This window comes from Rhinopithecus roxellana, chromosome 2, assembly GCF_007565055.1.
Source record: "Rhinopithecus roxellana isolate Shanxi Qingling chromosome 2, ASM756505v1, whole genome shotgun sequence".
NCBI lineage: Eukaryota > Metazoa > Chordata > Mammalia > Primates > Cercopithecidae > Rhinopithecus > Rhinopithecus roxellana.
The window spans coordinates 134,041,109-134,059,278 of NC_044550.1; the positions used below are offsets into that span (position 1 = coordinate 134,041,109).

An 18,170-nucleotide genomic window follows, 5' to 3' on the forward strand; every position below is an offset into this window, starting at 1 on the left:
ACTGATATGTTCACCATATTGAACCTTCTCAGTGTAAAGGTCCTTGAATTTATGTAAGTCTTTAGTTTTTTATTTTTTTGGTTTGTTTGTTTTGAGACAGGGTCTCACTCTGCAGTGCAGTGGCACAATCATGGCTCACCACAGCCTCCAAGTCCTGGGCTCAAGCAATCCTCCTGCCTCAGCCTCCCAAGTAGCTAGGACTACAGGCATGCACCACCATGCCTGCTTAATTTTTTTTATTTTTTTTTTGTACAGGCAGGGTCTCATTATGTCACCCAGTTTGGTTTCAAACTCCTAGCCTCAAGTTCCCCCACCTGAACCTCCTCAAGTGCTGGGTTTACAGGAATGAACCACCATGCCAGACCAAGTCTCTAGTGTTTATTGCTATTATAGGATTTTGATTTCCATTCTATTTTCCAAAGTGATTTTTGATTCTTCCATAGAAAAACTATCAATTCTTTATATTGGTTTGTAATCTGATGGTGTTTGATGATTTTTAGGTGCATTCTTGGGGATTCCGGGCAATCACATCTCCTACACACAGCTGTTGGCACTGTGCCGGCCTCGCAGGACCCAGGCAGACAGTGCATTTCCAGTGTTAGCATTTGCTAACCTAATTCTCCCTCACCCTAAAGTGGCTCCACTATGGAGTGATTCATAACTGTGCCGAGGGAAACGTGAATTGTGAATACGGAGAGGTGGTGCAAGGAACCAGTCACCCATCTCCCAGCTGAAACTGGCCAGCCCTTGGGGATCTGGGCTGCTGTCCCTATGCTTGGGTGAGGAACATGCTATGCTGTGGTGAGAGTCTCAAGCTGCCAGATGTGAGCAGGCCCCGGTCATATCACAAATGCCACACCCTGCATTTCACAACAACACTAAATTTTAAATGTCAATGCCTTGTTTTCTTAAAGGTAATAGACAAACAATGTAAAAATTTAAACAACACAAAACACCGTGATTAAAAAACCTCTTGTCTCTCCCATCCATGAGCCCCCGTTCCCTGGTTCCCTCCAGGGAGGACTAGTTTCTTTTACACCCTTTGAAAAGCAGCCAGTCAGCTGATGTGTGCATAAACAAAACGTGGTCCATCCCTACAAGGGGATATTATTCAGCCATCAAAGGAACATGGTACCCATCCATGATACAGCATGGATGATCCTCAAAAATATGATGCTAAGTAGAAGAAGCCAGACATAAAAGGCCACATACTGGATGATTTCATTTCTATGAAATGTCCAGAATAGGCAAATCCACAGAAACAGAAAGCAGGTTACTGGTTGCTAGGGAATAGGGGAGGGAGAGGGGACTGATTGTTCATGGGCACGGGGTTTTGTTTTATTGGAGGTGATGAAAACCTTCTGGAATTAGTGATGATTGTAGAACCTTCTCAATATACTAAAAGCCACTCAATTGTACACTTGAAAATGGTGACATTTATGGTATGTGAATTATATCTTTTTTTTTTTTTTTTTTTTTTTTTTTTGAGGCGGAGTCTCGCTCTGTCACCCGGGCTGGAGTGCAGTGGCCGGATCTCAGCTCACTGCAAGCTCCGCCTCCCGGGTTTACGCCATTCTCCTGCCTCAGCCTCCCGAGTAGCTGGGACTACGGGCGCCCGCCACCTCGCCCGGCTAGTTTTTTTGTATTTTTAGTAGAGACGGGGTTTCACCGTGTTCGCCAGGATGGTCTCGATCCCCTGACCTCGTGATCCGCCCGTCTCGGCCTCCCAAAGTGCTGGGATTACAGGCTTGAGCCACCGCGCCCGGCCGTGAATTATATCTTGATAAGAAAGTTTAAAACATCCAGATAGTCTATGATATACAAACATGTATGCACACCCATGACGTGGCACTTTGACGTGAATGTTTTCCACAACGATAGGAAAGAATAAAAGGTGTGTTTTATAGGTAGATCTAAAATCTAATCACTGGTCAGTATTCAAGAAATGATCTCTTCATTGTTAAAAGTATTTTTTTAAACATATAAAAACAAAACTAACCTCTAACAACATTTCTCAATCCCTGTTCTGAAAAAAATTGCAATGACGTGGATGGCATTGCTTTGGACAAAGAAAATGAAACAGACAAAATCCTTTGGTCAAACCACTTCACGGTGTCCTCAATTGCCCTCTTGTTGCTCTGAAAAGAATTCAAATCTTGCCTCACGCAGAGAAGGGATGCTTCCCCGAGTTTAACCTGAAGACAATTACCTATTGTTATGGGTTGAATCGTGCTCCCAAAAAAAGATATGTTGAAGTCCTAACCCCCATGACCTCAAAATATGACCTTATTTGGAAACAGAGATTTTGCAGGTGTAATTAGTTAAGATGAGGTCACACTGGGGGGTGGTGGGCCCAACAAGCAATGACTGGCATCCTTAAAAAGAGAAGACACAGCAGAGAAGGCCACGCAATGACAGAGGCAGAGATGTAAGGGATGCCTTACACGCTGTGGAACCAAGTATTGCTGGGGACGTCAGACACTAAAAGAGTGGCCTGGAAGGGATCTGTTCCCAGAGCCTTCAGAGAGAGCGTGGCCTAGCCAACACCTTGGTTTCAACTTCTATCCTCCATAACTTTAAGAGACAAAATTTATTTTGTTTAAACCACCCAGCCTGTGGCACTTTGTAACAGCATCCAAGGAAACTTACGCACATATCCTCTGTCTGCCCATTTTCTCATTTATTAATAACAATATACCTAACTTAGAAGATCCTGAGGATTAAATGAGATGATGCATGGAGAATGCTAAGCACGGAGTAACTACAAAACAGTATTTGGCTGGATTGTGATGATAATCCAGGAGTGGCCACTCCTAAGCATGGAATCTGGTGTGGCCCCTGATCCCACACTGAAATAGTAAGACAATCCCAGCTCCGTCTACTCCCTTCTGGGTCCTTTGCTGCTGACCTTTGACTGGCTAACTCAGACATTCACATTCCTTTCTAGATGAGGATCACCTTACGAAGCAAGGGGCAGCTCCCACAGCCAGATGGCAGTGGGAGTGCACACCCTCTGCTATGGTCGGAATATCCCCTCAAAATTCAACTGGACATTTAATTGCCATTGCACTATTATTAAAATGTGAGATCATTAAGAGCTGATGAGGTCATGAAGGCTCTGCCCTCATTAATGGGTTAATGCTATTATCACAGGAGTGAGTTAGTTATTGTGAGACTGGGCTTGTTATAAAAGTGAATTCAGCGTCCTCTTGATATTTGTTTCACACGTGTCCTCTCTTGTCCTTCTGCCCTCCGCCATGGGATAACTCAGCAAGAAGGCCTTTGCCAGATGCCGGCATTTTCATATTGAAATTCCCAGCCTCCAGAACCGTGAGCCAAATAAATTTATTTTCTTTATAAATTACCCAGTCTGTGGTATCTATTACAGTAGCACAGTACACTCCACACCCTAACTCCTAACACGTGTGCACATGCATACACACGGAGTTACAGAGCCATTTTCACATGAACTAAGACGTGGTTGAGACCAAGACACCCTCTCACTGACAAGACCCTCTCCCACTGCCTCTCCTATGTGCACAGACCCCAAGCAGTGTGTACACACATGAAATAATTCATAATAACAAATAGTAGAATTGCATGCCCTGCTGGACTGTACATGTGAGTGGCATAAACCTTTCTCCATGAGAAGATGATCTCAGGCACCCTGTTCCCTGGAGATGGGGACTGTGGGAAGCAAGTAGTGTTACCAGGGAGCATTGTGTATTGTAAGAATGACCTGGATTGGTGAGCCGGACAAGGTCAGTAAGCAGCTAAGACCTCTGCTTCTGCAGGCCATGTCTCTTGCAGCCAAGTGGATACTCCAGGGCCATGCCCATGAGCTGCTACAAGTGTTTCCTGTGGCTTTCTTATGAAACTTCCTTGTGCCTGGCGTCCTGTCCCCATACCTGTGGTCTCCTTCTCCAGTATGTGAGCCCAGGGACTATGGGAACACCCACTGCAGCTCCATCACGGTGTGCATATGCCCTGCTTCTGGCCTGTGTCCTTGCACAGACTCCAGTGAGCCAGGGACCACTGTGGCCTCTTGGGTCTGTGCGTGTAATTGTTAATTCAGACCCAAGGCCACTGTTGGCCATGCACAAGGGTGTTAAAGCAAGCCCTTCAGGGAGGCACAGGTGTCTTCTGCCATCTCTGCATGCACCCTTTCTGTGCATGCATCTTTGGTAGGTTGCTGGATGAGTGGAGAAATCAAAAGCATATAAGATACAAAGCAGAAATGGCCCATAATGATGGGCATGGAATGTGAAAAAGTGTGCACTTTCGGGCCAACCTTTTCCTGTCTATTAGCAGCCAGCCACAAAACTGAGTGGGAGTTTTCTAATATACCAAATAAAATCCTTTCTAGCTTGATAATTAAATTGAGAACCTTAGACCTAATACTTTCCCTCGCTGAGCCCTGAAGCTTACACATTAGAAGCAGTATCAGATGGCTGGCAACGCGTGCATCCATGAGCAGGAGCAGAGAGAGGCAGAGACAGAAGGAGAAGCAGCTTAACTGAGGCTGCTCAAATCCCTCCTCCCAATCTCTCCAGTCAGGCTCTATATCAGATCACATTCTAGGTGGAAAATTCATAAATCATTTTAATCAGTCTTTTAAAATGATTACAGTGAAGAATCACTTATATCAGCAGCACAAATAGGCCAGGACTTACCGACTTGTGACTTTTGGCTGTTATGGTCTTCACCTTATCGGGGTCCCAGATGACCACGTCAGCGTCCGAACCCACGGCAATCCGCCCTTTCCTTGGGTACAGGTTAAAGATCTTGGCTGCATTGGTGCTGGTGACAGCGACAAACTGGTTCTCATCCATTTTGCCAGTAGCCTAAAGGCAAGACCCACAGATGAGAAGAACCTCTCATAATGGGGCCAGGAGGAGGGGCGGCTGGGCACAAATGGAAGCCTGCCAGCTGGAGTCCTTGCAAGGCTTGGAATTCTCTCCTCTCCCAGCTAAAAACGTACCATTGTCAAGAACCCCAAAGGGCCCAGCCTCATCAGAGAGGACATTTAATTAACCACACAGAGGTATGTTGACACAAAAGCCACGATGACATCTTGTCCATGTCACCAGGCCCAAGTTTAACAGAAGATAAAAACCTTTGGTTTCAGGTCAGTGATCAGAGTGAGACCCAGCTCTTCCTCTGCAACAAGAAATCTCTCTCTACCCACTCCACACCCCAACTCCTAACACGTGTGCACGTGCATACACACGGAGTTACAGAGCCATTTTCACAGGAAACAAAGACGTGGTTGAGAAACAAAACATTTTTCAATCTTTATATAAAGCACAAGGGTGACATCCGCGAATGCAGAGGCCTCTCCCGAACTTGAGCTACTTTCTCACAAGTTACGCGTTCCCTCCTGCGCCCTCCAATATATGTGCTTCTGCCTTCATGTAAGAAGGGAACCTTTAAGAACCCAGCGTGCGTAATGCATTGGCTTTCACAGGGCAGGTAGGGTGTTTCCCGAATGCTCCTGAGAACAGAGCCAGCCTTACCACCGCCTTGTCCCAGACGACGGTCATCCGCTCCTCTATCCCGTTGACACCCTCGGGGATGAGGGTGAAGTTGTCCTTGCCCACCGCCTTCTGGGCAGTGCTGTAGGGACAGTGGCCGCTGCCTGTGACCTGCAAGTCCCCACTGGCAAGGACAAAACAAGGTAGAGTTCAGACCTTATTTCATTTTGAAGGCAAATCCCGACTTCAGACAGGTACATGCAGTACAGCCAGTGAATGAATGAATAGATAAGGAAGCCAGTGGATAAGAGAGAAACTCCAGCGTGTGCCTGCACGTCTCCCAAGTCCCAGGGACATCACTGGCCCCATGCTCTGCATGTTACAAAGCGAGGAATGTGTGCTGACATTTGTCTTCTTGACACAAGGCAGTTGGCACAAGGGCTGGCCGGTGTGTTTGTGCTGTGCTTGCAGAACAAACACTATTCACTGGTTATAGCAAAGGGGCACAAGTTCACTGGGATTTACCCTTTCATCCCCTGGTGGTTCAAAAACTGTTTCAAAAACATATACTCTTTGATATATCAGGTGCCCTGAGCTGAACACCTAAGACAGTAAAATGAATGGAACAGGCTGAGTGTGGTGGCTCACACCTGTAATCCCAGCACTTTGGAAGACCATGGCGGGTGGATCACCTGAGGTCAGGAGTTCGAGACCAGCCTGACCAACACGGCAAAACCTTGTCTCTACTAAAAAAAAAAAAAAAAAAAAAAAAAAAAATTAGCCAGGCATGGTGGTGGGCCCCTGTAATCCCAGCTACTCAAGAGGCTGAGGCAGGAGAATTGCTTGAACCCAGGAGGTGGAGGTTGCAGTGAGCCGAGATTTCGCCATTGCACTCCAGCCTGGGCGACAAGAGCAAAACTCAGTCTCAAAAAATAAAATAAAATAAAATAAAATATAACATAACATAACATAACATAACATAAATAAAATAAAATAAAATAAAATAAATAAAATATAAAAACGAATGGACCATTATTTGTGGTTCTAAATGAAGGGTGAAGAGGGTGAGGCTGTCCTCCAATCCAGAGGCCCAGGAAATGTTAGCCATTACCTAGATGCAGAGGAATGTATTTAGAAGTTATCTTCACTCATTTATTCAACAAAATTGTGTTGCATGCTTCCTATGTGCCTGGTACAATTTAAGGCATAGGGAGTGTGTCTGAACCGAAAGGGAGAGCTTCTGCATGTATCAGCTCTACTGAGGGACGGAGGAGACTGGCAATAAGCAGAGGCAAACGGGGCACATGGGCACTGTCAGAGCGAGTGTCAGGGATTCAACTGAAGCAGGTGGGGTGAGGTGTGCTGGGGACAGGCTGGGGATGCCATTATCAGGAAGATAATCAGAAAATAACATCACTGAGAAGGAGCCTTCCAGCAAAGATCTGAAGGAAGTCACAGAGCAAACCAAGTGGTGTCTAAGAAAGAGAGAACTAGCCAGGGGTTCCCATGAGTGGAAAGGCCCCGAGGCAGGGTCCTGCCTGGGGTTCAGGGTCAGCATGAAGCCGGGACTAGACCAAGGGAGCCAAGGGCAGAGGAGGCCCAGGGAGGGAGGTTGGTCAGGGCATGTGCGCCGGATTGAGTTCTGCCTTGTGGGACGCTGTGGGGACTTGGGTTTCACTGGGAGAGGAATTACTGGTTCCGAGCAGAGGGGTGTTTGATCTAATCTAGGTTCTAAATGTCTGAGAGCAGACTGTGATGGGTAGCAGGGGGGTGGGCCTGCGTGGAAACAGAAAGGCTTGGTAGGAAGCCAGGGAGGATGGTGGCCTGAGCCAGGATGGCCACAGCAGACAAGTGAGGCGTTGTCAGACTCCAGGGCCTCTGGTCCGTGTTCCTGACATTTCCTGAGATGGGCAAGACTGCGGGGGTAGCAGCTTTATGGGGGAAGATCTGCAGTTCTCTCTAAACGTGAGTTGCCCACCAGACATCGGACTGCAGATGTGGAGTAAGTCCTTGGCTATGCCAGTCAAGGATTTCTGTATCATCAGGGGGACAGTGATTTCCACGTGGGTGCACACTGCTGTCCCCTCCTCCAAGGTTCCTTCTGCCAAGAAGCCCCGTCTTATCCTCCCCTATTGGGCAAACTCTTACCCATCCCCAAGCTTTAGTCTCGATGCCACCTCCTCCGGAAAGCCTTCTGCAAACCTCCCGGTGGGTTCTAAGCATGTATCTCCGCTTCCAGAGCGGCCTGGACACTTAGGCTTGCTGTGTGGCCTTGCTATTGCTAAGTGTTCATCCCTCGTGGTGGCTAACAGAAGGGAAGGGGCTGAGGTGCTGGGCTCCATGGTGTGCGTGCACCACAGCAGGTGTGCTGCAGGCAGCAGCGGCCACTTCTGGAGCCCTCGGCTCCAGGTCCTTTTCCTGCACTGTCTCATAGGCAGCTCTGCCACAGGTACTGTCTGCTCCCACTTTGAGTAAAATGAGGGGGACCAGGAGATGTTACGGGTGATGTCCCAGGTCCAGGGTGACACAGTCTTGTCTCCATCCCTAATCCTGAGTGCTTCCCAATACACCACGGTGCCTGCCACAGAGCAGGTGCTTAACAGTAGGTTGGCTCAACAGGAGGAGGTCAATAGATGTGAATGGAACAGTCACTGGATGCCACAGATCTTCAGGTCCCTGAAGGCCTGTTGTAAGCCCCACAAGCACTGTCCTTTCAGAGCACGGGGCAGAGCCTCCTCTATAATCATGAGTCCAAACCAGCCTGCGGATTCCCACCATTAACTCTCTGCCTCCAAAGGCCCCAGCTGCCTCCCCCAGCCCCACATTCTCACAGGTCTCACCAGGCCAGCAGGGAGGTCAAGTAGTCCGGCGTGGTGGGGTCCGGGCTCAGGGGAGGGGAGGTCACGAACGCCGCAGCCTTGGCCCAGTTCTTGCTCCAGTAATGGGTGCCATCAGTCCCCAGGCTGGCAGCAATGGGCTCGCCAAAAACTAGGGGCCCTTGGGAGGGGCAAACACAAACAAGCCTGGTTAAAAGCAAATACTCTCTTGAGGCAGATGTCAAAGGCACAAAATTGGAAGACTGTAGAGGGAGAACGGGGCTGGCTGAAGGCCGGAACACTGGCCACCGTTCTCGCAGGCATCACTGCCTGCACCGCAGGGACCTTGGGTGTCAGACCCAGTTCCATCACATTGTCCACACCCCGCCAAGTGCTCCATGGAGCAGACGGCAGCTGACTCACCCAGCAACCTTGTGGATATGGCTGTTGCTTTTAGGGTTTGGACATTATTATGTCCTTTTATAGATTCGTAAGCCAAGGCACGGAGCCACGATTTGCTGTCTCGGTTTGGTTCTACTGGAAGCAGATCTTAGGAATCTAGTTCAAGTGTCTTATTTGGGAGGCGATTCCAGGAAACACTGGCTGGGGATTGAGGAAGTGACATAAAACAGGGAAAGTAGCCAATAAAGGGAGATTTTTCATCGAGGCACAGCGGAGGGCCTTGGCACTCAGTCCTGCTCGGGAATACGCCTCGGGGTTGTCCCACCCCAGGGGAAAGCGAGTTGGATGTGTTTCTATCAGCCCAGGGCCGGGGGGCGGCTTCCGGAGTACCAGCTTCCCAGAAGTTCCCGCTTGCCTTTCATGGAGTGGGCCAGGCGGGCTTCTTCCAGAAAAGCCTGCAGGCGGAAGCTGGGGCTCCCAGGAAAGATCTTTGCATTAGGGACCAAGGGCAAGAGATGTGGCCCGAGAGACCCTGCTGCCCTCGCCCGAGGCCACCTGCTGCCCAGCAGGAGAGGCGGCTGTGAGCTCTGCCCTGTTCTAGGGCAGCCCATCAAGCAGCGCTCTCTGCAGTGAGGCAGGTGCCCTACGTCACAGCTGCCCAAACAGCAACCACTGGCCACATGTGGCTCTTAAGCTGGTGTGGCTGGTGCCACTGAGGAACTAACTTGTTCATTTTATTTAACATTACTTAATTTAAATTTAAATAGCCATGTGTGGCTAGTGACCACCTTATGGCTTCCTGTGGCTCTAGAACCTGCCTGCTTACCCACTCCCGGCTGGTACTGCTTCCAGATTTCTGTAACCTCTCTGAGCCCGGGTCTCCTTATCTTCAAAATGGGGCTAGTTTCAGGCAAGCTGTGCTGTTCTGTTCTAGCCTCTACTTGTCAGCTTGCCCTTAAAAACACTGAAACAATGTGTGTGGAGTCCACGGCTGCTCTGTCCAATAAGGCAGTCCTGAGCCACATGTGGCCACCAATAACCTGAGGCTGTGGTTAGTCTGAACTGAGTTGTGTACATGTAAAATACACACGGAATTTTGAAGAGAGTACAGAAAACATCATGCAAAATAGTAATGATTTTTACATTGATGACATGCTGAATATTTGGATCCATTAGATTAAACATAATATATGATTAAAATTCTCTTTCAATGGAGCTGAACTTAATCAAGGTGAATGTCCTAGGGTCCTAGGATCATTGGGACCAAAGAATTCCAGCCACCATCCTTGTGTCAGGAGCATCCCCCCCCCACCCCTCCCTCCTCAGACAGAACTCTGTCTGAGTTCGGGAGGGAGTGAACTTGAACCTGCAGGACACCCCCTTCCAGGCCCCAGCTGCCCTAGAAGGCCCAGGGCCGGCTGCATACCTTTCTTCCTGGCCAGAGCGATGATGTCGGCTGCACTCTTGCTCATGACCTTGGTGATGTACACAGGGCAGTTGATCCGGCCCGCAATGGTGATGGCCCGGAACACCGCCTCGGCCTCCAGCTGAACACGGCACACACAGTGTCACAGGAGGGAAGGCTGGGGCACAGCTACCACCCATCTCCATTTTCCTTAACTAAATGTGGTCAGAAGGGAAATCTGCTCCATCGAATGAGAAGGACATACGGAGTCCAACAGCGCTTGACAGTGCCCCTGCTCTCCGGGGCAGAGCACTGGTCTCACGCTGGGATACAGCTGCAACATGCAAGCGCTATACAACTTTATACCACTGCCTCCCTGTTCCATCCTGACCTCACTACGGGCCAGGAACACACAGCTCGTGGCCATCCCTGGGCCATGGAGCTCATGAAGAGCACTGGGTGGGATCTCAAACTCCTCAGAACATGGAACCTGTCCACTCACGTCTGTGTCCCCTGTGTCCAGCAGACACCAGGCCCAGGGCACGGGCCCAGGAGACTCAGTAATGACCTGATGAGGGCATGAGAAAATGTCCTCAACTTGGCCAGGCACGGTGGCTCACACCTGTAATCCCAGCACTTTGGGAGGCCAAGATGGATGGATCACTTGAGGTCAGAAATTTGAGACCAGACTGGCCAACATGGTGAAACCCAGTCTCTATTCATGAGATCAGAAGATTAAGACCATCCTGGCTAACATGGTGAAATGTCATCTCTACTAAAAATACAAAAAGTTAGCTGGGCGTGGTGGTGGGCACCTGTAGTCCCAGCTACTTGGGAGGCTGAGGCAGGAGAATGGCGTGAACCTGGGAGGTGGAGCTTGCAGTGAGCTGAGATCGTGCCACTGCACTCCAGCCTGGGCGACAGAGCGAGACTCCATCCCAAAAAAAAGACAGAAAGAAAGAAAGAAAGAAAACACACAAATTAGCTAGGTGTGGTGGCACAGGCCTGTGCCTAGTAGTCCTAGCTACTTGGGAGGCTAAGGTAGGAGAATCACTTGAACCCAAGAAGCAGAGGCTGCAGCAGTGAACCGAGATCATACCACTGCATTCTAGCCTGGGCAACAGGGAGAGACTCCATCTCAAAAAAAAAAAGGAAAGGAAAGAAAGAAAGTAAAAAGAAAGTGTCCTCAACTCAAACGATGGCTTCCAGGGTGCCCACTCCATTCCATGCCGGATCAGCTTGCCTTCCTCCTTCCATGCTCCCTGCGGGTGTGTGCACATGCACACACACCCACTCACACACACACTAACATACACATACACACTCTCACACACACACACTCACACACACACACACACACATACACACAGATACACAGAGCCACTCCAGGGGAAGTCATCCTTGTTCGAGGCTTGGGAGCAGGGCAGGCAGTGGGAGTTGTCTCCCAGGTGCTGGGCTTGGGCATGCGGCTCCACTTTCCTATCATCCACTATGCAAAGTCCTCCGTGAGAATCCGTATCCACTTGGGACACTGAAGCACCCACGGGGCCTTGGAGTGAAGTTCCAGGACCCTGGGAGAGGCAGCACCTCTTCCTGGTTTCTCTAGCCAGCAGCCCCTAGGGTTCCCGGGGAAGGCAATATGGTTTGGGATGGTCTGGGAGAGGACATGGGAAGGAGCCGGGTCCTGGCTGGGCTGTTCCAGCTGGAATAGCATCAAGGTGAGTGCTCAGTGGTGAGTGTCAGAGTCATGCCTGAGTTCGGGAGTCCTTACCTCTTCAGGTCTGCTCAGGGCATGGCCCTCAGGACCCGTGATGCCCATGTCTAGGATCCGCTTTTGTTCCTACAAGACAAGAACAAATGAGTCAGTGATTAGAGGATGCCAGAGCTGGGAGAAGTGACTCCTCCAACCCCCTGGTTAGACAGAGGGGACAGGTGGGTCCCAAAAAGGTGAGTGGCTTGCACCAGGTTAACAGCATGCTGGGTGGGGGCAGTGAACTGTGTCCCCTCCACTACACACCCATCCACCTTCCCCTTTGCAGCCCTGCATGGCTCCATCTGCACCTGCTTTATATTGAATCTCCCAGGATCAATGAGAGGCAGCAGGATTAGAAGACACGTGCTTCCAAGACCACCCACCACCCTCTCAATCTCGGAGTCTCCCTGCAGGGCTCTCCTCTGGGAAGAAACATGGTGTTTGGGTACAACATGGATATCTTCAACTAGGAATCCTACTCTAGTCTTTGACATTGAAATCAAAGATCCCAAAACTGGGAGTCCAGATCCAGAACAGCCTCCTCTGTGACTTTGGGCAGGTTGGTCAAGCTCTCTGAGCCTCAGTCTTCTCTCCTGTATACTACGGATAACAGTGCTTGTATTGCAGAGTGACTGTGCTGATCAGATGAGCGAGCATACGAAACATGCTCAGCACAAAACCTGGAGCTGAACGAGCGCTCGCTCATGAATCAGCAGCCGGCTCTCATCTCTACTTCAGCTGCCTCTTCTTGGCATCTGTCTTTCTGGCAGGAAACCACTACCTCAAACTTATCATATAACCTTGAAATGGCTCCCTGAGCTGATGGCCCAGATTCAGATCCATCTGGCCCAAAGTTGCTTTGTCCCAGGAACACTTTAATTTCTAAAAAAAAAAAAAAAAAAAAAAAAAAAAAAAAATGTTTGACATTGCCCAGATGCCAGCTGTGCTATTGCTAATTTTAACTTCCTCAGTGTGTGTGTCATTGTTCTTGGACATAACCCCGTCATGAACCCCGGGCCCCATCAACCATGAAAGGAAATCACAATTTCAACTGTGCGTCTGTGGTTATTACGCTCGAGGCTGTTACAAGAATATAAATGGGAAACCATTTCAAAGTCTAACAGCTGGGTATATTTAAGTAAACAATGGAATAATTTCAGCTACTGAAGACGCTGTTTACAAAGCATTTTTAGAAAATGTTTACAAAAGGATTTTAGAATACCGAGAAATCCCTCTGTGAAATTGTTTAGATGTCAGTTACTATTCTGGAAGGAAAGAGGAAGTAAGGAGGGGGAGGGCAGGGGAGGGAAGGGGAATAGAGAGAAGGGGAGGAAGGGAAGAAAGGCAGGAGGGAGGGAGAAGAGGGGAAGAAGGGAGGATGAAAGATGACATAATGAGGAAAAACAAAAAGGAGAATAGGATTTCTAGTCGAAATAATGGACTACACATATGCATTTGTTTCACTGCCTTCCAAAACACACTGAAGTCACAACAGAAAGAGATACACAGGAACCAAGAAAATACAGAGAAGACCACAGGAACAAAACGTTGAAAGCTGGAAAGCGGATGTCCAAAAGACGTGCTGCAGCTGGCACAGCAAAATCTCTGCTGGCAGTGAGGGCAGTGAGGAGAGCCAAGCCCCTGATGTGCCACTCAGGAGCTGGGGGCTGTAGGCTGAGCCTCTCCCACACTGGTGGGGGCACCAGTGCACGTTGGAAAACTGTGTAGTAGTAACCACTAAAGCTGAATCTACACACACCCAGCCATTCCTCTCTTAGGTATATACCAGCGAAAGATGTGAACCTATGTTTAATAAAAGGCTGAACAAGAGCGGAGCAAGAACAAGCACAGAAGCCTCACGCATCACGGTCCCAAATGTGAAACTATCCAAATATCCAACAACTGGAGAATACACTGTGCAGATTCATGCAGTGGAATTCTACACGGTGATGAAACAGAAAAAGCTAGTGCTACGCCTGGCCAAAGGATGGATCTCACATGCCTCGGATTGAGCAAATGGACCCAGACATAAGAGAGTGTGTGCTGTATGGTTCCATTTTTAGAAAGTTTAAAATCAGCTAAGATCTGTGTGGCAGCAACTTCTAAGACGACTCCCAGTGATCCTGCCTCCTGCTTTTGAAGACCCTGTGGGGTCCCCTCCCCTGGAGTATGGGCTGGACCCAGCACCTTGCTTCTGATGAGCAGAACAAGACAAAAGGGTTGGGTTGTCACTCCCAAGGTCAGGTTACAGAGACTCTGGCTGCCGACCTGCTCACCTATTGCTCTTTGGTTAATCTGCTCTGAAGGAAGCCGCCTCGCTGGGGCTGCCCATGTGCAAGGAACTGAGGGAGGCCTCTGGCCAGCAGCCAGCAAAGAACAGACCATCACATTAGCCTGACAGCTAACAAGGAGCTAAATCCAGAAATACACCACCTACGAGAGGCTGGATGCAAACCCTGCACGAGTTGAGCCTTGAGATGCTCACCGCCCCACCTGCCACTCACTATGGCCTGTGAGACCCTCAGCCAGAAAGAGCTGAGCTGCACCTGGAGTCCGGACCCACAGGACCATGAGATAATTTGCTTTAAGATGCTATGTTCTGAAGTAATTTGTTATGCAATCATGGATGACTAGTATAGGTTTTGTTACCAGAAGTAGGGTGTTACCATAAAAGATATCTAAATATATGGAAGAGGCTCTGGAACCAGGCAGCAAATGAATTCTGAAACAGCATTTTAAATAGCCTTGAATGGACTCTAAGAAGAAATAGGGCCTCTGAGGACATTGCCAGTGAGTCCTCACAGGGGGCAAGAAGCAGGCATCAACAGTCTTGGGATGAAACCAAGGATGTGACTCTACAGTCCCTTGGTAAGAACTCAGAAAGGTGAGGGGTGGTGCCTCCCAGTGTTATCAGTCACAGTAAAGAGATTCTTTAAATAGGAACCCTCTAGGCTGGGTACGGTGGCTCATACCTATAATCCCAGCACTTTGGGAGGCTGAGGCAGGCAGATCACTTGAGGTCAGGAGTTCGAGACCAGCTTGGCCAACATGGTGAAACCCCATCTCTACTAAAAATACAAAAATTAGCCAGGCGTGGTGGCGCATGCCTACAGTCCCAGCTACTCGGGAGGCTAAGGCACAAGAATCAGTTGAACCCAGGAGATGGGGGCTGCAATGAGCCAAGACTGCACCACTGCACTCCAGCCTGGGTGACAGAATGAGACTAAGTCTCAAAAAAATTAAAAAATACATTTTTTTAAAGAGACATTTCAAAGAGATGAAGGCTATGCCTGTGGACCGTCTCAGTCAAACTACAGGGCCTCTAGGAAGCTTGCCGTTGTGTCTCTCAGCAATCTCATCAGGGTAGCGGAGGGATTATCAGGAAGAAATTGGTGGGTGACTTTTGTCTTATGGCGTGAACCCCAGTGAGATTCACAGGAGGCCCACAGATTTTTAGGAGAGTTGCCTTAGCAAAATACTGGAAGCTGAGACTGAACACAGGCATGTGATATGAAAAGCAGCAGTTGGATCCCCAAAACTTTTTTTTTTGAGATGGGGTCTCACTGTCACCCAGGCTGGAGTGTAGTGGCATGATCTCATCTCACTGCAACCTCCACCTCCCACATTCAAGCGATTCTCCTGCCTCAGCCTCCCAAGTAGCTGGGATTACAGGCACCTGCCTGGCTAGTTTTTGTTTTGTTTTGTATTTTTAGTAGAGGTAGGGTTTCACCACGTTGGCCAGGCTGGTCTCAAACTTCTGACCTCAGGTGATCTGCCCACCTCGACCTCCCAAAGTTTTGGGATTACAGGCATGAGCCACCATGCCTGGCTGATCCCCAAAATTCTACTGAGCAAGAAGCAGGCTGAGAAAACCACTCAGCTGCAACAGACATGCACTACCTTTCATGAAAAAGGATGGGCGACTCAGAGGATGGAAGCAGGAGCTCAGAAGGTAGAGCCAAGAGCTATGGAGACTTATTCTCAGGCTTTTAGACTCAATCAAGGAACTGCCAATATTTCCCAGCCAGATTGCAGAACCGCCATGAACCAATGACTCCTTGGTGCCTTCTATTTTCCCCTTTTTGAATAGAAATGTCAGGTCCACCACTGAATGTTGTATGTCAGGAGGGTCGGGGAGATATCTTCCTTCTTTAGCTTCATAGACCTACAGATTATGGGAAATACAGCCAAGGAGCCTCATCCACACCTGGATCTGGTTTGGATGACGAGAGTCCAGACTTTGAGCTAATGCTGTCATGAGATTTTTAAGAACCATGGGAGGGGGTGATTGTAATTTGCACGGGAAAGGGTCATCAATTATGGGGGCCAAAAGACAGATTGGGAGGAAGTCTCAGATGTGGCCCTAATAATTCTCACTTCCTGACATTCCTGCCCTTGTATAATCTCTTCTTTTTGAGTGTGGGCTGGATGCAGTGACCTGTTAGCAATGAACAGAATACTCTTGCATGATGGAATTAAGGCACTGTTTGTTTTTTACATTGAATTTGAAAGAATGTCAATTGTGCAGAAAAACTACAAGGACCCAGATAAGAAGAAGTGAAGTCAACGGAAGAACCTTAATGGTGAAGCTTTAGATCTCTAGCACTGAACCATCATGCTGCTCTTCCACTGTGCTCTGGAACCAGAGGGAACTGGTTAACATCCTGGCTCTACTGCCCCATGAGCTACAGTGAGCAACTTATTCATATCTGAGCTTCGGTTTCCCTATCTATAAAATGGGAATAATTATATCTACCGTATGGAGTAGTTGTGAGTATGAATATGTGAAGCCCTTTGCATCAGGCCTGGCATTAACTACCTTTACTGGCTGCATCTAAATCTTCCCCTATGTGCCTGGTCTTGATTTACAGCATTATGACCAATCCAGGCCTCTGCACCAGAGACCCAGAAGCCCCCCCGACTTCTTTCTCTTCTTCCTCCACCCAATCGGTCCACGGGTCCTGTAGATTGTGTTACTTTCCTGTCACGCTCACCTCTTCCATCTCCTATCTCCTCTCTTCATTTCTTATGAGAATTGCTGGAATAGAAGCTAGCTGGTCACCCTGACTTCATATTTTTTTTTGAGACAGTCTCACTCTGTTGCCCAGGCTGGAGTGCAGTGGCACAATCTCAGCTCACGGCAAGCTCTACCTCCCAGGTTCAAGCAATTCTCATGCCTCAGCCTCACACCTGTAATAGCTGCATTCTCACCTGTAATAGCTGTCTTCCCACCTGCAATAGCTGGGATTACAGGTGTGCTCCACCACACCCAACTAATGTTTGTATTATTAGTAGAGATGGGGTTTTGCCATGTTGGCCAGGCTGGTCTCACACTCCTGGCCTCAAGTGATCTGCCCACCTCAGCCTCTCAAAGTGCTGGGATTACAGGCTTGAGTCACCACTCCCAGCTTTCATTCTTTTCCCAACAAATTCTCCACCCCATAGCTAGAATTATCAAAATATGTTCATGTCTCATTTTACCCAAAACTTTTGCACAGCTGCAGTCAATTATGTGTAGATTCTGAACCTCATGTACATGATGTCTTAATCTGTTTTCTGATGCTATAACAGAATACCATAGACTTGGTAATTTATACAGAAAATAAGTGTATTTCCCATGGTTCTGGAGGCTGGGAAATCTAATAACAAGGTGCCAGCATCTGGTGAGGGCCTTCTTGCTGCATCATAGCATGGCGGTGGGCAAAATATGAGACAGCAGGTGCATGCCAGCTCAGACCTCTCTTCCTCTCCTTATAAAGCCACTAATCCCATCATGAGGGCTCCACCCTGATGATCTCATCTAACCCAAATTACCTCCCTAAGGCCTCACCTCCAAATACCATCAACATACTAGCTTGTCCATTAAGTTTTCAACATATGACCTTCTGAAGGACATATTCAAACCATGGCACATAATATCATTTGATCCACACAATAACACTGCCAGGTGGGTGTTTCTGGATGAAAAATGAGTGTTCATGGGAAAAAGTTCCTTGCCCAAGGTCACATGACTGAGAGATGGAGGAGGCTGGCCTGGAACACCTCCTTGGGGTTTGCAAAGAATTTCATTCACATCCTCATTCTCTCGTGCAAACCCTTCAAGGTTCACAGGGCAGTTATATTATGCTCATTGTACAGGTGAGAAAACAGGTTCTAGAGTCAATGCGGCCTGCCAATGGTGTGTGAGTGACTCTCACCTGGTGTGTCTGATATGACACCCAGTTCCTGGCTTGACCTTTCATTGTATAGCCTCCTCACTAACCAATGCTCTTTTATCAAACCTTTTGCAACAAGAAGAATCAGACTGAGGTAGAAGGAGT

General features: G+C 48.5%; 1 protein-coding gene across 2 annotated transcripts in view; it reads right to left on the reverse strand.

Moving 5' to 3' along the window:
• CRMP1 (collapsin response mediator protein 1) overlaps nt 1-18,170 on the reverse strand; it is a 71,163-nt gene that overhangs the window by 10,097 nt on the left and 42,896 nt on the right. For both annotated transcript variants that reach the window (XM_030920490.1, XM_010370052.2), the window contains exons 7-11: nt 11,869-11,937; nt 10,119-10,239; nt 8,315-8,471; nt 5,517-5,658; nt 4,674-4,844 (exon numbers count right to left, since the gene is read on the reverse strand). In XM_030920490.1, the coding sequence (XP_030776350.1) occupies nt 4,674-4,844; nt 5,517-5,658; nt 8,315-8,471; nt 10,119-10,239; nt 11,869-11,937 (660 nt within the window). The remainder of the gene's footprint in view (nt 1-4,673; nt 4,845-5,516; nt 5,659-8,314; nt 8,472-10,118; nt 10,240-11,868; nt 11,938-18,170) is intronic.